Genomic DNA, 18,941 nt, shown 5'->3' on the forward strand with positions numbered 1-18,941 from the left:
ATACATTGTTTATAGAAACATAAAATGATACAACTACTTTGGGAAAGTTTGTCATTGTCTCATAAAGTTAAACATATACTCACCATATGGCCAAGCAATTCCATTTCTAGTATTTGCTCGAGAGAAATGAAAACCTATGTCAACAAAATGACTGGTACATGAGCACTCATAGAGCCTTATCCATAGTAGCTGGAACTAGAAAAACTCAAATGTCTATCAATAGGTAAATAAGCAAATTGTGGTATAATCACACATTGGAATATTCAGCAATAAAAAAGAATGAAGTACTAATACATTATCAATGAAACTCAGAAGCAAGAAGCCAGAAAGAAAGGAACATATTTATATGAAGTTCTAGAACAGGTAGAACTAATCTATAGTGACAGAAATCAGGTCATTGGTTTTCTGGGTAAGAGGTGGAGTTGATTGGGAAGTGGAATGAGGCAACTTTTTTTGGGGAGGGGTGTTATTTAAAATTTCTACATCTTGGCTGGGACGTTGTTTACATGGGTGTCAACATTAGCCAAACTGTATACTTTGAATTGTATATGTTTTATTTTATGTGTCTTGTACCTCGATAAAGGTGATTTTAAAATACCATTAAAATAGAATTAATAGAGACCTCTGCCTCTAGTGAAGATGGAGTGACAGAACTGGATATACCCTCCCACCTGAAACCACAAAACTAAATAGAGGCAATCTTTAAAACAATGGTTTTCCAGACACTGGATGTTAGGCAATGAAGGACAGTGATCCCTGAGACACAGGAATGCTTGAAATAAGCCCATGGTTGTCCCAGCTTACTGGCTTGAGAGAGCTCCTGGGCCACGTGCACAGAGGGGGATCCCAGGGGAAGCCCTGTGGTCTCCCAGAGTTGAAAAGATGAAGCTAATAGTCTGTGGAGAACAAGGTGGCTTGAGTATGCAGGACAGAGTACCAGGGAGGAGTGAATTGCAGAGGACTCGAGATGAACAGAGGGACTTCTACGTATTCAGAGTACGTTTTAGCACATGTGTAAGAGAAGACTACCCAAGACTGAGGACAAAATATTTTGAATAGTTTAGAAGTGTTCATCATTCACATGGGTCCAGGAATATTGCCTGTTCCTACCAGCCAATATTGTCTGTTTTCCAGCCAGACTGGAAGATCTCATCACTGGTGGACCACTGGGTTAATTACTCAAAAAGATGTTGCCTCAGCCTTGAGGAATAATTAGCCCTAGACTGAGTGATGCTCCAGGCTGAGCTGACCTAACCTAACCATTAAAGCAAGACCTGAAAGGATCAAACTGTTTCATTCAAGTGACTTAGCTGCATTCCAGAACAAAACACAGGAATATTGATAGGAATACAGAAATATCTAGCACTGAATAAGCTTTTATGCCTGGCATTCAATCAAGGTTACCAGGTGTGCAAAGAAGCAGGAAAACGTGACCCATGGTAAGAAGACCCCATCAATTGAAACCCACCTAGAACTCACACAGATGTTAAAGTTATCAGAAAAGGACATAAGAACAGCCATCACGACTGTTTTCCATATGTTCCAAATGTAGAGACATGGAAGATACAAAAAAATTTAAAAATTAAGATCCTAGGAATAAATCTAATGAGAGATGTATAAGACCTCTTCTATGTAAAAGTTTGCTGGGCCGGGCGCGGTGGCTCAAGCCTGTAATCCCAGCGCTTTGGGAGGCCGAGACGGGCGGATCACGAGGTCAGGAGATCGAGACCATCCTGGCTAACACGGTGAAACCCCGTCTCTACTAAAAATACAAAAAAAAAAAACTAGCCGGGCGAGGTGGCGGGCGCCTGTAGTCCCAGCTACTCCGGAGGCTGAGGCAGGAGAATGGCATAAACCCGGGAGGCGGAGCTTGCAGTGAGCTGAGACTTGCAGTGAGCTTGCAGTGAGCTGAGACTCCAGCCCGGGCTACAGAGCAAGACTCCGTCTCAAAAAAAAAAAAAAAAAAAAAAAAAAAGTTTGCTGAAGGAAGTTTAAAAAGACCTCAACAAATGGAAGAATGTATGTTCGTGGATTGGAAAACTCAATTTGTTAAAATGTCAGAGACCATATTAAGAGAAGGTATGTTTTCTTTGTAATGAGAGGAAGAGATGAGGCAGATATGAGTTGGGTTTGATAGTGGGAAGCTGGGAGTATTCCTGCCTAAATTCCTAATTTCTCTGTAACCGGAAGCAGGGTTAACTGCAGATGGTGAGGGGGTAGGTGACAGTGAAGTATGTCTGAGAAGAGTGGAAAAGGCTCAGAACAGTCGTTGCATAGAATTAGGCAATGATAGGACTAGACAATCGAGGTAGATGATCAGTAGCATTGAGGTCCTATTGGATTTGAGTCTATTCTGATGTCAGCCTGTACCATTGTGTGACTTTCTGTAGCCATGCTTGGCTGTTCTTACCCAGACATGGAGAAAGGGAAGCTTTGCACTTTTGGCTAACTGTGAATCGAAAAGGAGAGGTCTGCTAGCTGTGAGCATTTTGCTAGCTGTGCATGCATAAAAAGTTAGAAGACTGTTGAGGATGCTAGCAAGGATGTTGCTGAGATGACAGATCATGATACTTAAGGCGAATAAGGAGGAAAGGAGAGACCTAACAGAAAAAATGAAGGCATCAGTGGACTGGAGACTTCAGAGAGGTTAAAAATATTTCTAGTGGGAATAGTTGAAGAAGTCAGCTGGAATGAGAGAAGGTTGTGGTCAGAGAAATGAAGGCTTGAAGTTATAATTTGGTGCAGATGAAGTTCAGTGTGACAGTGAGATTGGGTGGCTGAAGTAGCATGGAAGAGATAGTCATTGGAGACTTGTGGAGGAATTGGAAAACTAGGGTGAGGGCATCAGGGGCCGTTGGAGTACCCCAGGGAGGTTGTAGAATGTGGGATGGAGCAGCAGGCTGGGAGCCAGGAGTGGAAGTCCTCACTTCTCAAGGGCAGCAGAGGACAATGAGGTTCGGAGGAGGGTATGTGGCCCACTGGCACCATCCTTAAAGGATAGGGTTTTCATTGATTTTTATACCAAGGTGGGGGAGTATTGCCCTGGACATGAACCTGGAAGTAGGCTGGGTCTGGAAGGGCTGCAGGGATCACAAAGTGACAAGAACGTGGGACCCCTTTGAAGAGGCTGCAGGTGTGGGAGAGCTTGCTGCTGCGGAGCACAGGGCAAGACTGAAGAGTAGGGGAAGGGTAAGTCAGTGACAAGTTGGGAGGGGTCCTAACAGTGGTGTGCTAGGCGACGTGGGACTGGGCAGTGTCCAACCCAAGGCAGCAGCACAGATAGCTGAGGCTGGGTGCAGATGTGCCTTCTGCGGGTGAGGGGCCTCAGAAGGGGCCTGGCAGACCCTGGCTTGCTCGGCCTGGGGTGATGTTGTCCAGCAGCCCTGGTCTGGGTTCCCCCAGCCCCCACGGGGCTGTTGGAAGCTTCAGTCTCCACAGACTTAGCCTTGGGTGGGGGTCTGCCCGGCTGGGGCGAGGCAGTGCTCTGGCTGTGGGCTGTGCCACCCTGGCCTGTGGGGTCTCTGCTGGCTGAGGGATTACTGGTTTCTCTGTTGTAGTGGGGGGAGCATAAAGGCAGGGGTCGGAAGTGCTGGCCCCCGTGCCAGCTCTGTACTTCCTAGAGGCGTGGCTTCTTTGGTCGATATACTTCACTTTTCCAAACCAAGGCTTTTTCTTCCTAAAATTGGAGTGCCCCACCTGTGACTTTTCTCACAGAGCCATCCTGATAACCAAGGAGAGAAATGGATGGGAAGGGCCTGGATAAACGGGAAGACCTTTTTAAGTATGTGGGAGCTCCACACTGGCCTGGTTGTGACCTCCTTCTCGGAGGTGGTTTCTGTGAGCTGGAAAAGTCATCTCATTTGCAGTCCGGATGTTTACCTGCGCTTCTCTCCAGGGCCCCACATCCTTCCAAGACCTGGTGAGGCACTTGGTGCATTAACCTGATTTCTCTAAGGCTGATTGTCATGAGTTTGGTTTTGGGTTCAGAGATAAAACATTAATCCACCCTGAACCCATCATTCCCTCGAATGATGGATTCCTTCTGCTTTAAAATAAATCTTGGTTTAAGTTGCCTGCTGGCAGCTTTGGGCCTCTGAGTCCTGGAGACCCTTACTGCATCTGAAGGATTTTAAGTCAGTGGGTGAGAGCACACCACCTGCCGAGAGGTGTAGTGTCCCCAGAGGCCCACCTATCCTTGAGTCATGAGCTATTACTTACCAACAGACCCACAGACACATGTCAAGAATTCCAGGGTCCAGTGTGGATTCCAGCAGCTGCACTCTCTCCCCCTTCGGCTATCAGTCAAGGATGTTTTAGCATCAAATCTGTACCTATCAGTATGCCCTAGGAGCACAGCAGAGAGTTGGCAAGTCAGAGGGCCTCACCCGAGGAAGCTGGGCTCCAGTTGGGCATTGAAGGATGGACAGGATTCGTTAGGATGGTAAAGAAAAGAAGCAAGTTGTCAGGAGAGTGGGACCTGGTGCCTCCTGCCTGTTGGAACCAGTGAGTGCAATGGTGAGGCTGCCAGGGTGCTCGGTGCTGGCTGGTGAGCAGTGGGCAGGGCGGATGTGGAGTTGGGAATACCCACTGAGGGAGGCAGGGTTGGTTTTTTTTCTTTAGGCTGTGGGAGCCGTCAGAGTGTTTGAAATAAGGTGATGGTTGACAGCTGTGCCTGGAAGGTAAAGCTGGCACCTCCCAGAGTGTAGTGGAGTTAGGAGAGCCCGGGGGCTGGGGGCTGCAGGGATGGGGTCTGCGCGGAGGTGCAGAGGTGGAGATGGAAGGTACAGATGTGGTAGTTTGTTGTGGCTCGTGCCTCTCAGAAGAGGTCTCTGGATTTTGATTGTCAAGTCTGGGGATGTGGATTGTATGAGAGAATTTTTCTTTTTTCTTTTAAAAATATTTTTTACAGAAACAGGTCTTGCTGTGTCACTCAGGCTGCAGTGCAATGGTGTGATCATAGCTCATTGCAGCCTCAAATTTCTGGGCTTAAGCAATCCTCCTCCTTCACCCTCCCAAGTAGCTGGGACTGCAGGCATATGCCACCATGCCCAGCTAATTTTTAAAATATTTTTTGTAGAAACAGGATCTCTCTATGTTGCCTGGCTGGTCTCGGGTTCTGGCCTCAAGCTATCCTCCTGCCTTGGCTTCTCAAAGCCCTGGGATTACAGGCATGAGCCACTGCACCCGGCCAGAATTTTTTTTATTGCTTACAATTTTGTGCTTTATTCAGTTTATTTTAATCTTCTCCACTACTTTGATGGGGTAAGTGTTCTTTGCCTCAGTTTACAGATGAGGAAATCAAGACTCAGGGAGGCTTATCAATTTTCTCAAAATTTACACAGCTAGTAAGTAGTTAAACTAGGAATTAAATCTAAATCTATCTGTCTCCAGAGCCTAAGCTCTATGCTTTAGCCTTTTTAAATGTTTTTCTCTTCCTGAGATTAGTTACCCAATGCTGAGTGGAACAATGGGATACAGAGGCTTCAGAGAAATTGTTTTATTTTTCCTCCTGAATCTGCTTGTGGACAAGTCTCATTCGAGCTCAGGTGGTCCTTTTGAGTCCTGTTGCTGGAGGATCGATTGAGCGATCCCTCTCAATCCCTGAGCCCGGCCCTGGGATGTGGTGCTCTGCCCCTTGTTCTCCGTCAGCTAAGTCTGGGTGCTCAGGGAAGGCACTTCGCACCCACCACGCCTTTCAGTGGGCACTCCCGCTGCGGCGGGGAGCTACTCTATCCCTCTCCCCTCTCGATGCGGCTCACAGGGTGGCTTGCGTGGCCTGCGAGAGGGATTTGGGCTGAGTTTCCTACAGTGACTGCTTTGGGGATCTGCCAGTAGGGGGTTCCATTTCAGCCCCTTCCTTGGGTCCACATTGCTACTCCACAGTGGGAACCCCTAGCAGCTCTGAACAGCAGATCCAGCCTGGAGCTCATTCTGGCGGTGTAACCAGGCCCTTCACACAGCAGACTGTGTTGCCCTGCCGTTGCTGGTGCCTTCAGACGTGTTCATTTTAGGTGGTTCTGCCACCCTCCCAAGCCAGACTTCATGTGCACATCTTCCTTAGTTTTTCTTGGGAAACTGGAATCTGACAAGTCTAGCAGGGTGTGTTTATGAAGTGACTTCTTAAGTAACGGTATTTGAAACCTGTCATGAAGATATGTGATGATATTGGTTTGGCTCACATGATTAAGTGATCTCTTTCATTCAGAGAGTGATGGCAGACAAGAGAGCCCATGGGTTTGAAGAAGAATACCTCCTTTTTTTTTTTTTTTGAGATGGAATCTTGTTCTTGGAGTGCAATGGTGTGATCTCAGCTCACTGCAGCCTCTGCCTCCTGGGTTCAAGAGATTCTCCTGCCTCAGCCTCCCGAGTAGCTGGGATTACAGACACACACCACCATGCCTGGCTAATTTTTGTATTTTTAGTAGAAACAGAGTTTCCCCATGTTGGCCAGGCTGGTGTTGAACTCCTGACCTCAGGTGATCTGCCTGCCTTGGCCTCCCAATTGAAGAATACCTCTTAAAACACGTTTAAGTTTTAAAAAGATTGAAACAAAGTCTGTAACTTTTAGCATGCAACCTTCATGGATTCTCATCATTGGGAAAAATTTTCTACTAGAAGCATTGGCATGTCTTTGGTAGCCATGGAAACTAACCCTTCAAGGAGAGAGAAGCTCTTCTGTCCTCAAAACAAGGAGATACAGTGAAAGGAAGGCATATTTCATACTCAGATGCCTGAAATACTTTATTTCTGTGTGTGTGTATATATGTATATATGTGTATATGTTATATATGTGTGTGTGTGTATATATATATATATTTAAGGCTTATACAAGACTCCTTGTTTTTGTTTTTGTTTATCAGTGGCACAATGGGTATAGTTTTAGGTGATGGAAGTTACATATGCACTGTGGCCAAATACCCAGTACAAAGCCCAAACTTGCACATCTTTAATCCTCATTAATGTAAAACCCATGCTTGTGAAAGCAATTATTTAGATGATTTTTATCAAGCAACTGCTAATGACCGGGGTTTGTGATAAGGAACCAGTATACAAAGACAAGACAGACACAGGCCCTCCTTCACAGAGCTTACAGTCTGGTAAGTAAAAGAAAATAGTGAATAATCAGTTGCAGGACTGTGAAATAAATTCTACAAAAGCAGGGTTCTAATCTGGGGGACTCTAAGGTAGAGAAAAATCTTTATGTCCTGAGCCAGCTGAGTGGGATGGTATCTGGAAGAGCACGAAGGGTCATGCAGGGAACAGCATGCACAGTGGCCTCGTGTGGAAGAAGCTCCATGCCTTGGAGGAACTGAGTGAACTTTAGGATGGCTGGCGTCCAGAGTTCAAGGGGGAAGAGGTCAGAAAGGAGGCAGGAGAGATCTGACATGACCAGATAGATGGTGCATTCCTTCACTCCATCCCTACCGCACTCTCCTGCTCAGGGCAAGTGCCACATGTAAACAGTTAGGTTTGGTCTGTGCAGGGTGGCCCAGCTGCTAATTCCTGTGTTCTGTTCATGGCAGATAACTCAACCTAGTTATTAAAAGCTAGGAAACACCAACTGTGAAAATGATTCATCCTCCCAAAAGATGAAAACTGTTTTAAATATCATCACAGTCTTTTATGTCAATGAAAGCATCAAGAACACTGGCCGGGCACAGTGGCTCACGCCTGTATTCCCAGCACTTTGGGAGGCTGAGGCGGGTGGATCCCTTGAGACCAGAAGTTTGAGACGCCCTGGCCAACATAGAGAAACCCTGTCTACTAAAAATACAAAAAATTAGCTGGACATGGTAGCACACACACCTGTAATTCCAGCTGCTTGGGAGGCTGAGGCACAAGAATCACTTGAACCCAGGAGGTGGAGGTTGTGCCACTGCACTCCAGCCTGGGCAACAGAGCCCAGGCCCTGTCTCAAAAATAAAAGTAAAAATAGAAATGTGATTATCAGATGTTTTTCCTCAACATATTTTGTTGTGTAAACAAGGGCCCCCCATTTTCTCATCCTTTTTGCCCACCAGCAGTTCCCATGCATTTCTTGGCAGCTGTGTTTCATGACTGCTGCTGGAGAATACTGTCCCAGGCCAGCTGCCTTCCCCTGACTGATATCACCTGCAAAGGAGCAGGTCTTATTTATGGGGTGCTGCATTCCTAATCCCTCCCCACCCCACTCTGCCTATTGGTCTCGTGCAGAGGGAACATCCTTTGGCGATCACCAGCTTTTCATGGTTGAGGGAAAACTGGAACAAATACAATGCTTTTGATGAACTATGAGCTGAGACAGTGCCAATGATTAAAAATTTTTTAATTGTGAAACATCACACATTGCTGTTAATTATTTTTGTTTACAAAATTCCTAGTTTCCTTGAACAGAAACTGAACCTTTGTGCTTTCTAAGAAATTTAAACAAAAAGGTTCTTTGAATCAAACTACGTTTTCGTTCTGTTTCATTTCCTCTATGTCTGCGTAGAAGAAATAATTTAGGTCTAAAGAAGGCTGGACTCCCCTGATAAAAATCAGTGGGTTACTTCTTCAACTTCCCCCTTCTCTTTGCCTTTTTAAGTGTTGCCTTTGTTTTTTTCTGAATTTCTGAGCCTTCTGTTTTACTAAAAATTTGAGTCCCTAGTGATTTTCTTGGCAGTTTTCAATGAAGGTTGTGTTGTTTTTTGTTTTGTTTCAAGGGTTGGTTTTTTTTTTTTTTGGCATGTGTGTGTAAATATCAAACTGTTTTGTTTGTTTAAATTTTATGTGGGCCTAATTAAAACAGATAGCATTGCAACCCAAGAAAAAAAAAATCCTATATCTAAATCAAGATGACTTCCAGTGGCCCATTTATTTTATGGGGCGTTTAAGAAATAAAAGTTCCCACAGCAAACTGTGTGTGTCCTCTTGCATCTGCGGCAGTCCCATTCCACCTGCACCTCCGTCTGTGTGTGATGGCTGGCTGCAGCCTGGGCATGCTGTCTCCAGTACTGCTGGCTGAGCCAGGGGTCCCAGAGATCAAGATGTCAGGGCCTGTAAATCCTGTGGTATGTCAGTGTCTGGTGGCCTCTCTGCAGAGCATGGGGCATGTGCCCAGCCCGTGGGGGCTCCACTGGGGCTCCTGAGACGGAGGCTGGCTGGTTCTGGGGCGGGGGGTTCTCTCCCTGGAGTGGTGCTTACTGAGTGGGAGTGAGGGACAGCAGGTGGAGAGATGAGCGGAAAGGGGGCTGTCACCTTTCTCTATTCCTGAGCTGGGGCTCTCAGGGAAAATCAGAGTACAGTAATGAGCAGAGCTATGCTTTCTGCCCTGCCCTCCCTCCCTGGTCCTGACTCATGACTTCCCCATGAGTCACAGCCCCAGGGAAGGGACATGGGGTTTGCAGCCTGGTTAGTAACCCTGTTGTCCTGTTGACTGGGCGTAGATGTGGGGCCAGCAACAATGCCTCGTTGAGCCTCCGTGTTGGCCTTTGTGAAATGGATGTGAAATTCCTCCTCCTGCCTCTTACACTGAGGTTGTGAACAGCTCTGGGGGCAGTGATTGTAAAGATATTTGCAGGACTCCAGGAACAATCTAAATAAATGAGGGGCTTTTTTTCTGTTATTATTAGAGAAGGGGACATGGTAGAGACTCAGGCCATTTCGCCCAAACCCATTTACCCCAGCCATGCAGGCTCATCTTCTGCTGAAGCTGCTGTTGGTTATTGCTGGGACCCTGGGCGATGCAGTCACAGGTGAAGGACTGCATATGGTGGTGGGGGCTCAGGCTGTGCTTGTTTCAGAGACGACTTCGGCTTGTTCTGCTGTGTTGGTCTGTTCTGTCTAAAGGTCTTTCAGGGGCTGGATGAGTATGGGGCGCATACCATTATTCTGCCGTCAGAGCCCTCTGCAGCCATTTCTCATGAACTCACTCAGCCCTTCTGCTTCTTGGGTGTCATTGCCACCAAACTACTTGGCTGCCAGGTCCAAGAGGGTGCCAGGCTATTGCCCAGGGAAAGAAATAGACAACAAAAAAGGGGCCAAGTCACAGCAGTCAGGTCCCCATGGAGGAGGCACTGGGGAGGCTGGAGTCGCAGCAGCAGTTGAAAGGTCGTTAGAACGTGCTGTGATCTGGTGTCGCTGCTGAGTCATTAGTCCATCTCTACTGAGGATCCCTGTCTGGGGAAGTTGCTATGTCACAGAGCAACTGTGCTGAAATCAGTTGTCTTATTTCAAAACTTGTGCCTGTGCCCTGAGGCCCTCAGCAGGCATGCTTCTTCTCTCATATGGCAGCCCTTTGGATACTGGGGACCAGCCTCTCTTCTCCATCCCTCCTCCTGCTCTGCCCAGCCTGTCCTCCTTCCCTGAACAGGTGGACAAGAAATGTTCATGTGGCAGATGGGGTGTCACGGGGCCCTGACAAGGAAGGTCCACATGCGGGGTGATGATGACACTGGTGTGCTAGACCCAGGGGACTGGTGTGGAAAGGGCAGAGGTGACAGTGACCGTAGCATGGTGGTGGTTGGGGGTCAGCGACAGGCCTCATAGGTGTTTTTCCAAATAGTCATGTAAGAAAGTTGGGGCTTCATGAGAAGTGTGTTTTGACCACATTTGTATTGATGTTAAATCCAGCCCATCACCCAGGGCTTACTGAATGTCTCTGGTCTTCCTCACCACCATTTTCTTCTTATTTTCATTTTCTCTTCACACATAACCCCTGCCAAAACTGATAGGAGTCGTATCAAATTTCTGTCGGTTCCTCCTTGCCTACAGAGAAGCAATCCAGCTTCCTTAGTTTTGTATTGAAGCCCCTTCCTGGACTGACAGGAAGCCTGTTTTGTTTTTGTTTTTTTGTTTGTTTGTTTTTGAGACAAGGTCTCTCTCTGTCACCCAGGCTGCAGTGCAGTGGTACAATCACAGCTCACTGCAGCCTCAACCTCCCAGGCTCAGGTGATCCTCCTGCCTCAGCCTCCTGAGTAGCTGAGACTGCAGGTGCGTGCCATTTCACTTGGCTAACTTAAAAAAAAAAGTATTTTGTAGAGAGGGGGTCTCACCCTGTTGCCCAGGCTGGTCTTGAACTCCTGGCCTCAAGCCATCCTCCCACCATCACCTCCCAAAATGTTGGTATTTCAGGCATGAGCCACTGTGTCTGGCCTTGTAGCCTGGTTTTGATCCTCATCCTCCTGGTGTCTACTCTCCCTTTCCTTTGCTCCTGCTTTTCCTTCCAGGCATCGTGTTGAGGTGCTCAGGGTAGATTCAGCAGCTGCATGGCCTTGTGTGTCCAAGTGCTGTGAGCCTCAGTGTCTATACAAGAGGGTGATAGCAGCCCCTGCCTCACCATAGTCACTCACCAGTGGGGATGGGGTAAGGTGTTGCTCTGGGCTCTGGTTAGGATGCGATGCTCAGGGGGCCACCTGGGGTAGGGGACACATGTATTCATGTTTTGGTGCTCAATGAGTAGAGTTTTCTGGTGAATTAGAGGCAGGCAGAATGCATTTGGATGGGGTAAGCCAGAGAATGTCACCAAAAGCATGAGACTTGGGCTTGGTCTTGAAAGGTGCACTGGATTCAAAGATGGGAGAAGGCTGCTCAGGTGGATGGAATTCTGCAGACAAAAGCTCAGAGGGTTGTAGAATTGAGAAGAGTGTGGCCAGAGTATAAGGTGTGCATTTACGGGATGGGTGAATAAGACTGGAATAGCACTTGGGAGAAGGCTGGAAGGCCTTGAGTGGCAGGCAGAAGCATCTGACCTTGATCCTTGAGGGAGGCAACGAGGAGCTGTGAGGCATTTTGAGTAGGATGCCACCAGGGGGAAGTCTGGGTCTGCAGTAGTCACCTGGAGCAGGGAGGGAAGCAAGCTCTGATGAAATGCTCTGGCCACAGGTCCTGTGGCTGCCCGGGGAATGGGTGTGTGCAGACTGGCCTACATAAGACACTTCGCAGCTGTCCTGTTAGGCTGTTAGGGAGATTCCTTACTGAGTAATTGCTTCTCAACCAGGAGATACAAGAGAATATCTTAATGACCTAGAGATAGAAGATCTACCACATGAGGCCTGAACACAATAAGGGAAAATGGCGAGCTGACGGTGGAGGCTGTTCCAGATGATATGTCTAGGTTTGGGCGCACTCATTTCATGCTTCTGGGCGATCCCAGCAGTCATGGGCTTTCTGTCCTATAGGGGCATATTCTGGCCTCCTGAAGGAGTAGGAGTAGGGCTTGTTTTGTTAGATACAATTTTTTGTACATAGCCTTCCTGCATGCCTATATAAAGTGTCACCAAGGGGAAATAGAAACATGGGAAGAAATACATGAGAAATGGACAACATTGTCCATTCCTGCCTGCAAGGAGCTTACAGTCTAACTGGTAAGCTGAAATGAATATGTAGCAACATGAATTTGAATTTGGTTAGTAGTAGAGTTATATCTTCTAAGCATTCAAATGTTTTCTATTTGGAAATAATTTCAAATATATAGAACAACTCCAAGAATAGAAATAGCACAGTGAATAATCCATGTACCCCTTTCTCCAGTTTACCTAATATTAAATTTTACCTCATTTACTTTTTCATTTGTTGTCTATCCATAAGGGATGTGGACTGATTTTTAAAAATATGTTATAATTTATTACTGTCCTTAGTTATTTCAGTGCTCAGATTTCCTAAGATTTGGCTAGTAGGAGCTACTTCTCTAGCTCCTGTATCCTTATGATATATCTCCATAATGTGTTTTGGTTTGTTTTTGTTTTTGAGCACTTCCTGATTTTCTTCATCTTGTACCTACCCTACCCTTGCTCTGGAATCACCCACTTCTCCAAAGTCCCCTGGTTCCTTTTAATAGGGAATGTTATTAAAGACCAAGATGTGGGTGCCAGGTGTGCTTGTACCTGCCAGAGCATCTTTGCTTCTAAATCCTTTCAACAGAGAGAACTGGGAAGTATATGCATTTGTTTACACATATTCGTACACATACTTACATTGATACATATACTCACATATCAACCTCTTAAAAATCAGACATTGGAAATCAGACTTTAAAATAAACAACTTTTAGAAATCATCAGTTCACACCTATACCTTCAATTCCAGTCTGTCCCCAGAGGGTTCTTCTCTGTTCCATGTTTCTGTGTCCCTCCTTCCACAGCGAGAACTCTGGCTCCCAGCAACATTAGCACATGTACTCACTCGCTAAATCCTGTAATATGTCTAAGATAGTTTCAGAATGGTCTCATCCACATCACTACAAAAAACAAAGCTACTAAAAGGAGTTCAGTGTTTGTTTGCAGTTCATCCCTCACTCCAATCCTGCCGAAGACTGGGAGCATATCATCAAATATTCCTGAGCTATTTGAATTAGTTTTGTCTTTCTCCTTCAGTCTGGTTATGGTATTCATTGAATTACGGATTTGTTTATTTCAATTCACTTTCAGTTTAGGGGTATTTTCCCTTCATCTCATCCTTATTGACTTAATTTAAACAAATTTAAGGTGAAGAACATTAACATGGTTCCCAAAGTCAAAACTATAGAAAGAGATATACTTGAGTGTCACTCCAACCTTGATTCCTTTGGCCTAATTCATACCCATCCCTTGTTTTCTGCTCTTTTAGATACATCCAAGAGAAATATGCATATTTGATTTCCCAGTTTTTTGTATGCAAAGGGTAGCACACCATATATATATATATGTGTGTATATATATGTGTATATATATGTGTATATATATATGTGTGTGTGTATATATATATGTGTATATATATATATATATATTTTTTTTTTTCGGTCCAGGCACTTCTTATTTATCTTTTGATCAGACACGCCATAACCAAAATTCTGATTTGGAACAAGAAGGCTCCTAGCATATAACAGTTGTCGGATTTTTAGTTACTTGCAAAAGTCTGTTGGTTTCTACCAATAGCTTTATTAAATAAGCTTTGTAAAACAATCTGTTAGTGATAGGGTTCTTAGAATATGAAGAATTCTTTTGCAAAGTGGAGTGACTTTTTTCGATCATTGCGAAGTTTCATAGAAGGTGCCTCAGACTTGAGGTGTGATTTTCAGGATCAGAGGGTCGGTTGTGATGAGAATGGGTTATCCTCAGCTGAGCAGATAGTGTATAGGATTGGCAGTGGGTTTGCCGGCTCGTTGTGGTCACTCTGAGCCTTGGGACCCATGTGTCCTTCTGTGTGTTTCCCAATCCTGACGGGTTTGTGGCAGCTTAGAGCCCATTCACAGCTAGTGCTAATTTTTCTCCCTTTTATATTTGAGAAAGCTCTTCCATTTGCCTTTTAAATTTCTCTCTTATGTCTGGATTCAACAACTATTATACATTTGAACTTCACGTTGATACCGCTCTTTGTGTTTTCAAAGCCTCATCTTACTGAATGTCTTGCTTAATTCCTGTGAAACAGCAGAACGGGTATTGTTGTGTCTGTTTGGAAGGGAGGAAACTGAAGCTCAGAACACAACAGTGACAGAGCTAGGACTAGAAGCCAGATCTTCAGACGAAGAGACTGGAGTGGTGTAGGAGGGCCAAGGCTTTATCTGTGTTTATCACAGGGACTCCACCTCCCTGCCCCCTTCCTCCAAACTGCCCTGTGGCCAACAGATTTCTGCTGCATAAACCTCACCTCTGTCCACATCAATAATTATTACCTTCCTGCTAAGTATTCAGCCATTCAGAACTGTCTGAAATCAGTTCAGAGGGTCTATATCAGCAGCTTTGTTATATGAGCTCTTGTGACAGTGACCATCATTGTGAGTGGGCCATAAACCAGGACTTGGCAGGGTTTTTTACTCTTAGGAATTTTAGTCAGAGTAGAGTTTTACTTATGCCTGCTTAACCGTGTCCCAGCAGCTGAAAATGTGCCACAATGATGCAACTTGTTAGATATGGGATTTTTATATTTGTAATGTTAAAAATGCATAAAATATTACAAAAAATTACGAAGATAGTAAAAGAGTTACCCTGAGAAGCTTAAGGACATTATACATTATAAAATGTATACAATTATACATTATAAAATGTATATAATTATATAATTATACATTATAAAATGTATATAATGTATGTAATTATATGCATTATAAGATGAATGTCCTTAAGCTTCTCAGGGTAACTCTTTTACTATCTTCATAATTTTTTCCCAAGAACCCATATATGATATGGACCCAAAGTAAGAATACCTTGTTTGTATGTAACCATCTGAATTTAGTATGCTAAGTTCAGAATCAAAACATGCAAACAGATTTGTACTAGGATACTTTTTTGGTGAATAATAAAACCAAAGGTCCACTTTTCTTTGAGGTGTATTTAAGAAAACAGTTTATATAATTCATTTTCCTGAAGACACGTGACATTCCAAGCCCTCTTATTGATGCTCAGGGATGTGATTCTGGATTGAGTGTGACTTTTTCAGAGTTCAGAGAGTCATTTGGTGAATTTACCTAGAGCTGAGTTACGCATTTCCCATGTGTTGGGAATCCCTGGAGGCCTAGAAACCCCAGACAGTTCTCAGGCTGTGGTATGTGTGAACAGTGAGACACTGAGTCCTTACTTCTTTGAGACAACAGGTGTTCTTTGGGCTGGGAGGTCAGAGCACATGTCTGGGCTCAGATCGGCTCCTGCTCTCCTCTAGATCCACAAAGCCTGGCCTCCTTCCTTATTCACAGGGGATAGAGTGGAGACAGACAGCCCTAACAGGACCAAGGATAGGTTCCAGGGAGTCTGAAAAGTGGGGTGATTTAGGATTAATGAGAGGGATCCTATTTTTTTCTTTTTCTTTCTCTCTCTCTCTCTCTCTCTCTTTCTTTCTCTCTTTCTCTTTCTTTCTCTCTCTCTCTCTTTCTTTCTCTCTCTCTATCTCTCTCTCGCCCAGGCTGGAGTACAATGGCGCAATCTCAGCTCACCACAACCTCCACCTGAGTGGGATTCTTTCTAATTGTGGGCAGAGGGTGGCACTTGGTGAGGATTCCAGTTTCTTATCTGAAGTATTGACGTCACTGGGTGTGCAAGCATCTGTTCAGCCCCTCGACAGCCTAGAGTTAAGGGAGAGGTGTGAATATGGGGTTAGTTTGTTGTTGTTGTTTTTTGGAGATAGAGTCTCGCTCTGTTGCCCAGGCTGGAATGCAGTGGCACGAACTTGGCTCACTGCAACCTCTGCCTCCCAGGTTCAAGCAATTCTTCTGCCTCCGCCTCCCAAGTAGCTGGGATTACAGGCGTGTACCACCATGCCCAGCTAATTTTTATATTTTAATAGAGACAGGGTTTTGCCATGTTGGCCAGGCTGGTCTTGAACTCACGACCTCATGATCCGCCCACCTTGGGTTCCCAAAGTGCTGGGATTACAGGCGTGAGCCACCGCGCCTGGCTGGAGTTAGCTTTATGAAAGCAGGTCACTTCCCTGTTCGTTGGTTGGGTTAGGTTGGGTTGGGTTATTGAGGTAGGACCCTGAACAAGACACGCTGGCTTTGACTCGGAACGAAGGCAAGAAGGCAGACAGAAGTAACCTGTGTCGGAATCTCAAGGTCTGTGTGCAGAAACTGCATTGCTGTAACCTCACCTGCTTCCTTAGCAGCTTTTAAGTGTACTTACTAAATCTCTAACTCACATATCTTGGCTCCTGTAACAACTCACGGTTGGAGATGCAGATGGTTCCTCGCATATAAAAATTGGGTAATCGTCTGCCTGACTCTCAGGCTTGCCTGAGTGAGTGTGGGGTTTTGTATATATGCATAGATAGAGGCTTGCACACATGGTGGGAAGTAGCGTCAACACCCCACATTTGGGAACATTTACCTGTCTGCCAGAGCCTTTCCAGGGCAGGTGTTCCTATAAATGGGCAGCAAATCATATGCCTCTTCCCCTCCTGCAGGGAAGACTTTTGGGGAAGACTATGACAAGTAGCAAGGGTGAAGAAAAACAGTAATGCTTCATCAGTGCTCAAGTTCCCATCTGGGAAGGGAGAACTGGGTTGTGGGGCGGGGGTGGGGGACTGCCCTGACTCCATCCACTGCTCTGGCCCAAACCTGCAGGTGATGGGTAGAGGAGCCTAGTGTGGGCACCAGCAAGGACTGCTGCCCGCTCAGAGCTCTTGGTTTGGACAAAAGGGGTAGCACACAATATTAATGCAAAGTTTGTCCAAAAGCATTGAAGAAGCCCTAAACGTGGTACTCTTTGACCACAGCTTGGCCTACTTGGCTCCCTCCTCTTTGAGGAGGCTCTGGGGAAGGTGGGGCATCTCTGAGTTCAGGCCCCTCGTTGGGGGGTGTCAGAGGCCCACTATGACAGCACATGGTGTTTTGGGCCCAGGCCCCTTGGGATCGCTGTCATCTGAGGGGAGTTCATTTTCTAAGAAATGATGCATGTGTGTTGGTGTGGGCTCTGCGACGCTGACCCCCACGGTCTTGCTTGAGAAGACACTGTCTTCTGTCCTGTCCAAGTGTGTGGCTCCATAGCTGTGCTCATGTGACTGTACTCAGTGCTGTGTGTCCTGCCACAAGACTGTTGTGCAGCAGGGCAGTGGCTCAGGATGCAGGTCCCCAAGGATGTCCTGATATGTGCTTGTCCTCTTTGCCTCCTTCAGAGAATTCTCAAAGGAAAGAGAGAAGGCAAAAGCACGGGGAGATTTCCAGAAGCTCCGGGAGAAGCAGCAGCTGGAGGAGGATCTAAAGGGCTACTTGGATTGGATCACCCAAGCTGAGGACATCGATCCCGAGAACGAGGAAGAAGGAGGAGAGGAAGGCAAACGAAATAGTATGTAGCGCCTTTCCTGCCCCTGGCTAGACAGACCCAGTGTGCGGTTCAGACGCCTGGCAGCAGGCCTTCCTTGACTTTGACCCAGGCTGCGAGTGGGACGGCCTCCTCCCAGCCATCTGGTCCCTTCTGCCTGCACACATCATGGAGAGAGCAGGCGCATTGGCGCTGACTCTGGATTTCTGCCTGAGGTTTGGGGGTTAGAGTTGTATTTGGTAAGGTGGGCCAAGGAGGATCCGACGGACCCACCGTTGGCCTGGGAAATTCAGTAAGCGCATTTCTGAGTGGGCACAGGGGTGATGAGACGTGTATTCTTGTACCACAGGAGAGGAAGCTGTGGTTTCCCTCACCTCAAAGTGAACAGTGTTATTGGACAAGAATTTGAAGTGCAGGGTTCCTCTTGACTCCTATTCTTAGGCCACCTGACATGGCTCCTACATGTGCTATTCATATGAAGCCATATGCTTAGCCCATCAGGGACTAGGAGGAAACCAACTCACCGTTCTAGGCAGGTGTTAAGGGGCATGTGAGTCAGTGACAGCTGCTTTGCAGCCCAACCACCGACACCCCACACTGTGACACTAAGCACCCTAGAGCACTTTCTGCAGGAGGCAAGGCCTGAGAACTCAGTCAGTCACTGAAATTAATTGCCATTGTCAACCACAGTGTCTCTTTCACTGCATACTTTTCCCACAGATGTGCTCTTATTCTTTCTGGGGACCTCTGTGCCTTGGGTCAGAGTGGAAACTGGAATCCAGCAATGCATTTGACTGAGATGTCTGTGACTTGCCACAGATCTGGAAGAGTTGGATAGGAAGGACCGAGAACATACTTCAAAGGCACATGTCCAGTGAGAGGCCTGGGGACCCGAGGCTGGCCCTACATTGTAGAAGACGGCCGAGCAAGTCCCTGCTTGAGCAGGGTGCCTTGCATGTTTTGCTGTCAGCAAGGCCTGTTGCTGGGTACAGGGGAAACCCGGAGCTGGAGAGGATGTGGAGCGCTGCCTCCTAGGGAGAGACAGGGCTGCTCACACTAAATGCAGCCCTGGGGAGCGGAGCTGCAGGGCGCACGTAGAGGGCAGGCGTGTGCTGCGGGAGCCGAGGAGGGATCGAGGACAGGGCTGGGGGACGTATTTGGCCTGGGCCCTGAAGGATGGATGGATCGCAGGTGTGACCGTTCAGTGTGAGAAGAAGCTCCCTGACCCAGGGGACTAGCGTGAGGGAGGCATGGAGG

The 18,941-nt window shown here is 46.4% G+C and overlaps 2 protein-coding genes across 16 annotated transcripts in view; one reads left to right on the forward strand and one right to left on the reverse strand.

Annotated features, from left to right (window-relative positions):
* The window catches only part of TKT (transketolase), a 643,634-nt gene that overhangs the window by 452,962 nt on the left and 171,731 nt on the right, over positions 1 to 18,941 (reverse strand). The gene's annotated exons all lie outside the window — the stretch shown is intronic.
* The window catches only part of CACNA1D (calcium voltage-gated channel subunit alpha1 D), a 329,318-nt gene that overhangs the window by 199,529 nt on the left and 110,848 nt on the right, over positions 1 to 18,941 (forward strand). For all 15 annotated transcript variants that reach the window (XM_050781055.1, XM_050781057.1, XM_050781052.1 and 12 more), the window contains exon 9: positions 17,539 to 17,708. In XM_050781055.1, the coding sequence (XP_050637012.1) occupies positions 17,539 to 17,708 (170 nt within the window). The remainder of the gene's footprint in view (positions 1 to 17,538; positions 17,709 to 18,941) is intronic.

This window comes from Macaca thibetana, chromosome 2 (genome assembly GCF_024542745.1).
Source record: "Macaca thibetana thibetana isolate TM-01 chromosome 2, ASM2454274v1, whole genome shotgun sequence".
NCBI lineage: Eukaryota > Metazoa > Chordata > Mammalia > Primates > Cercopithecidae > Macaca > Macaca thibetana.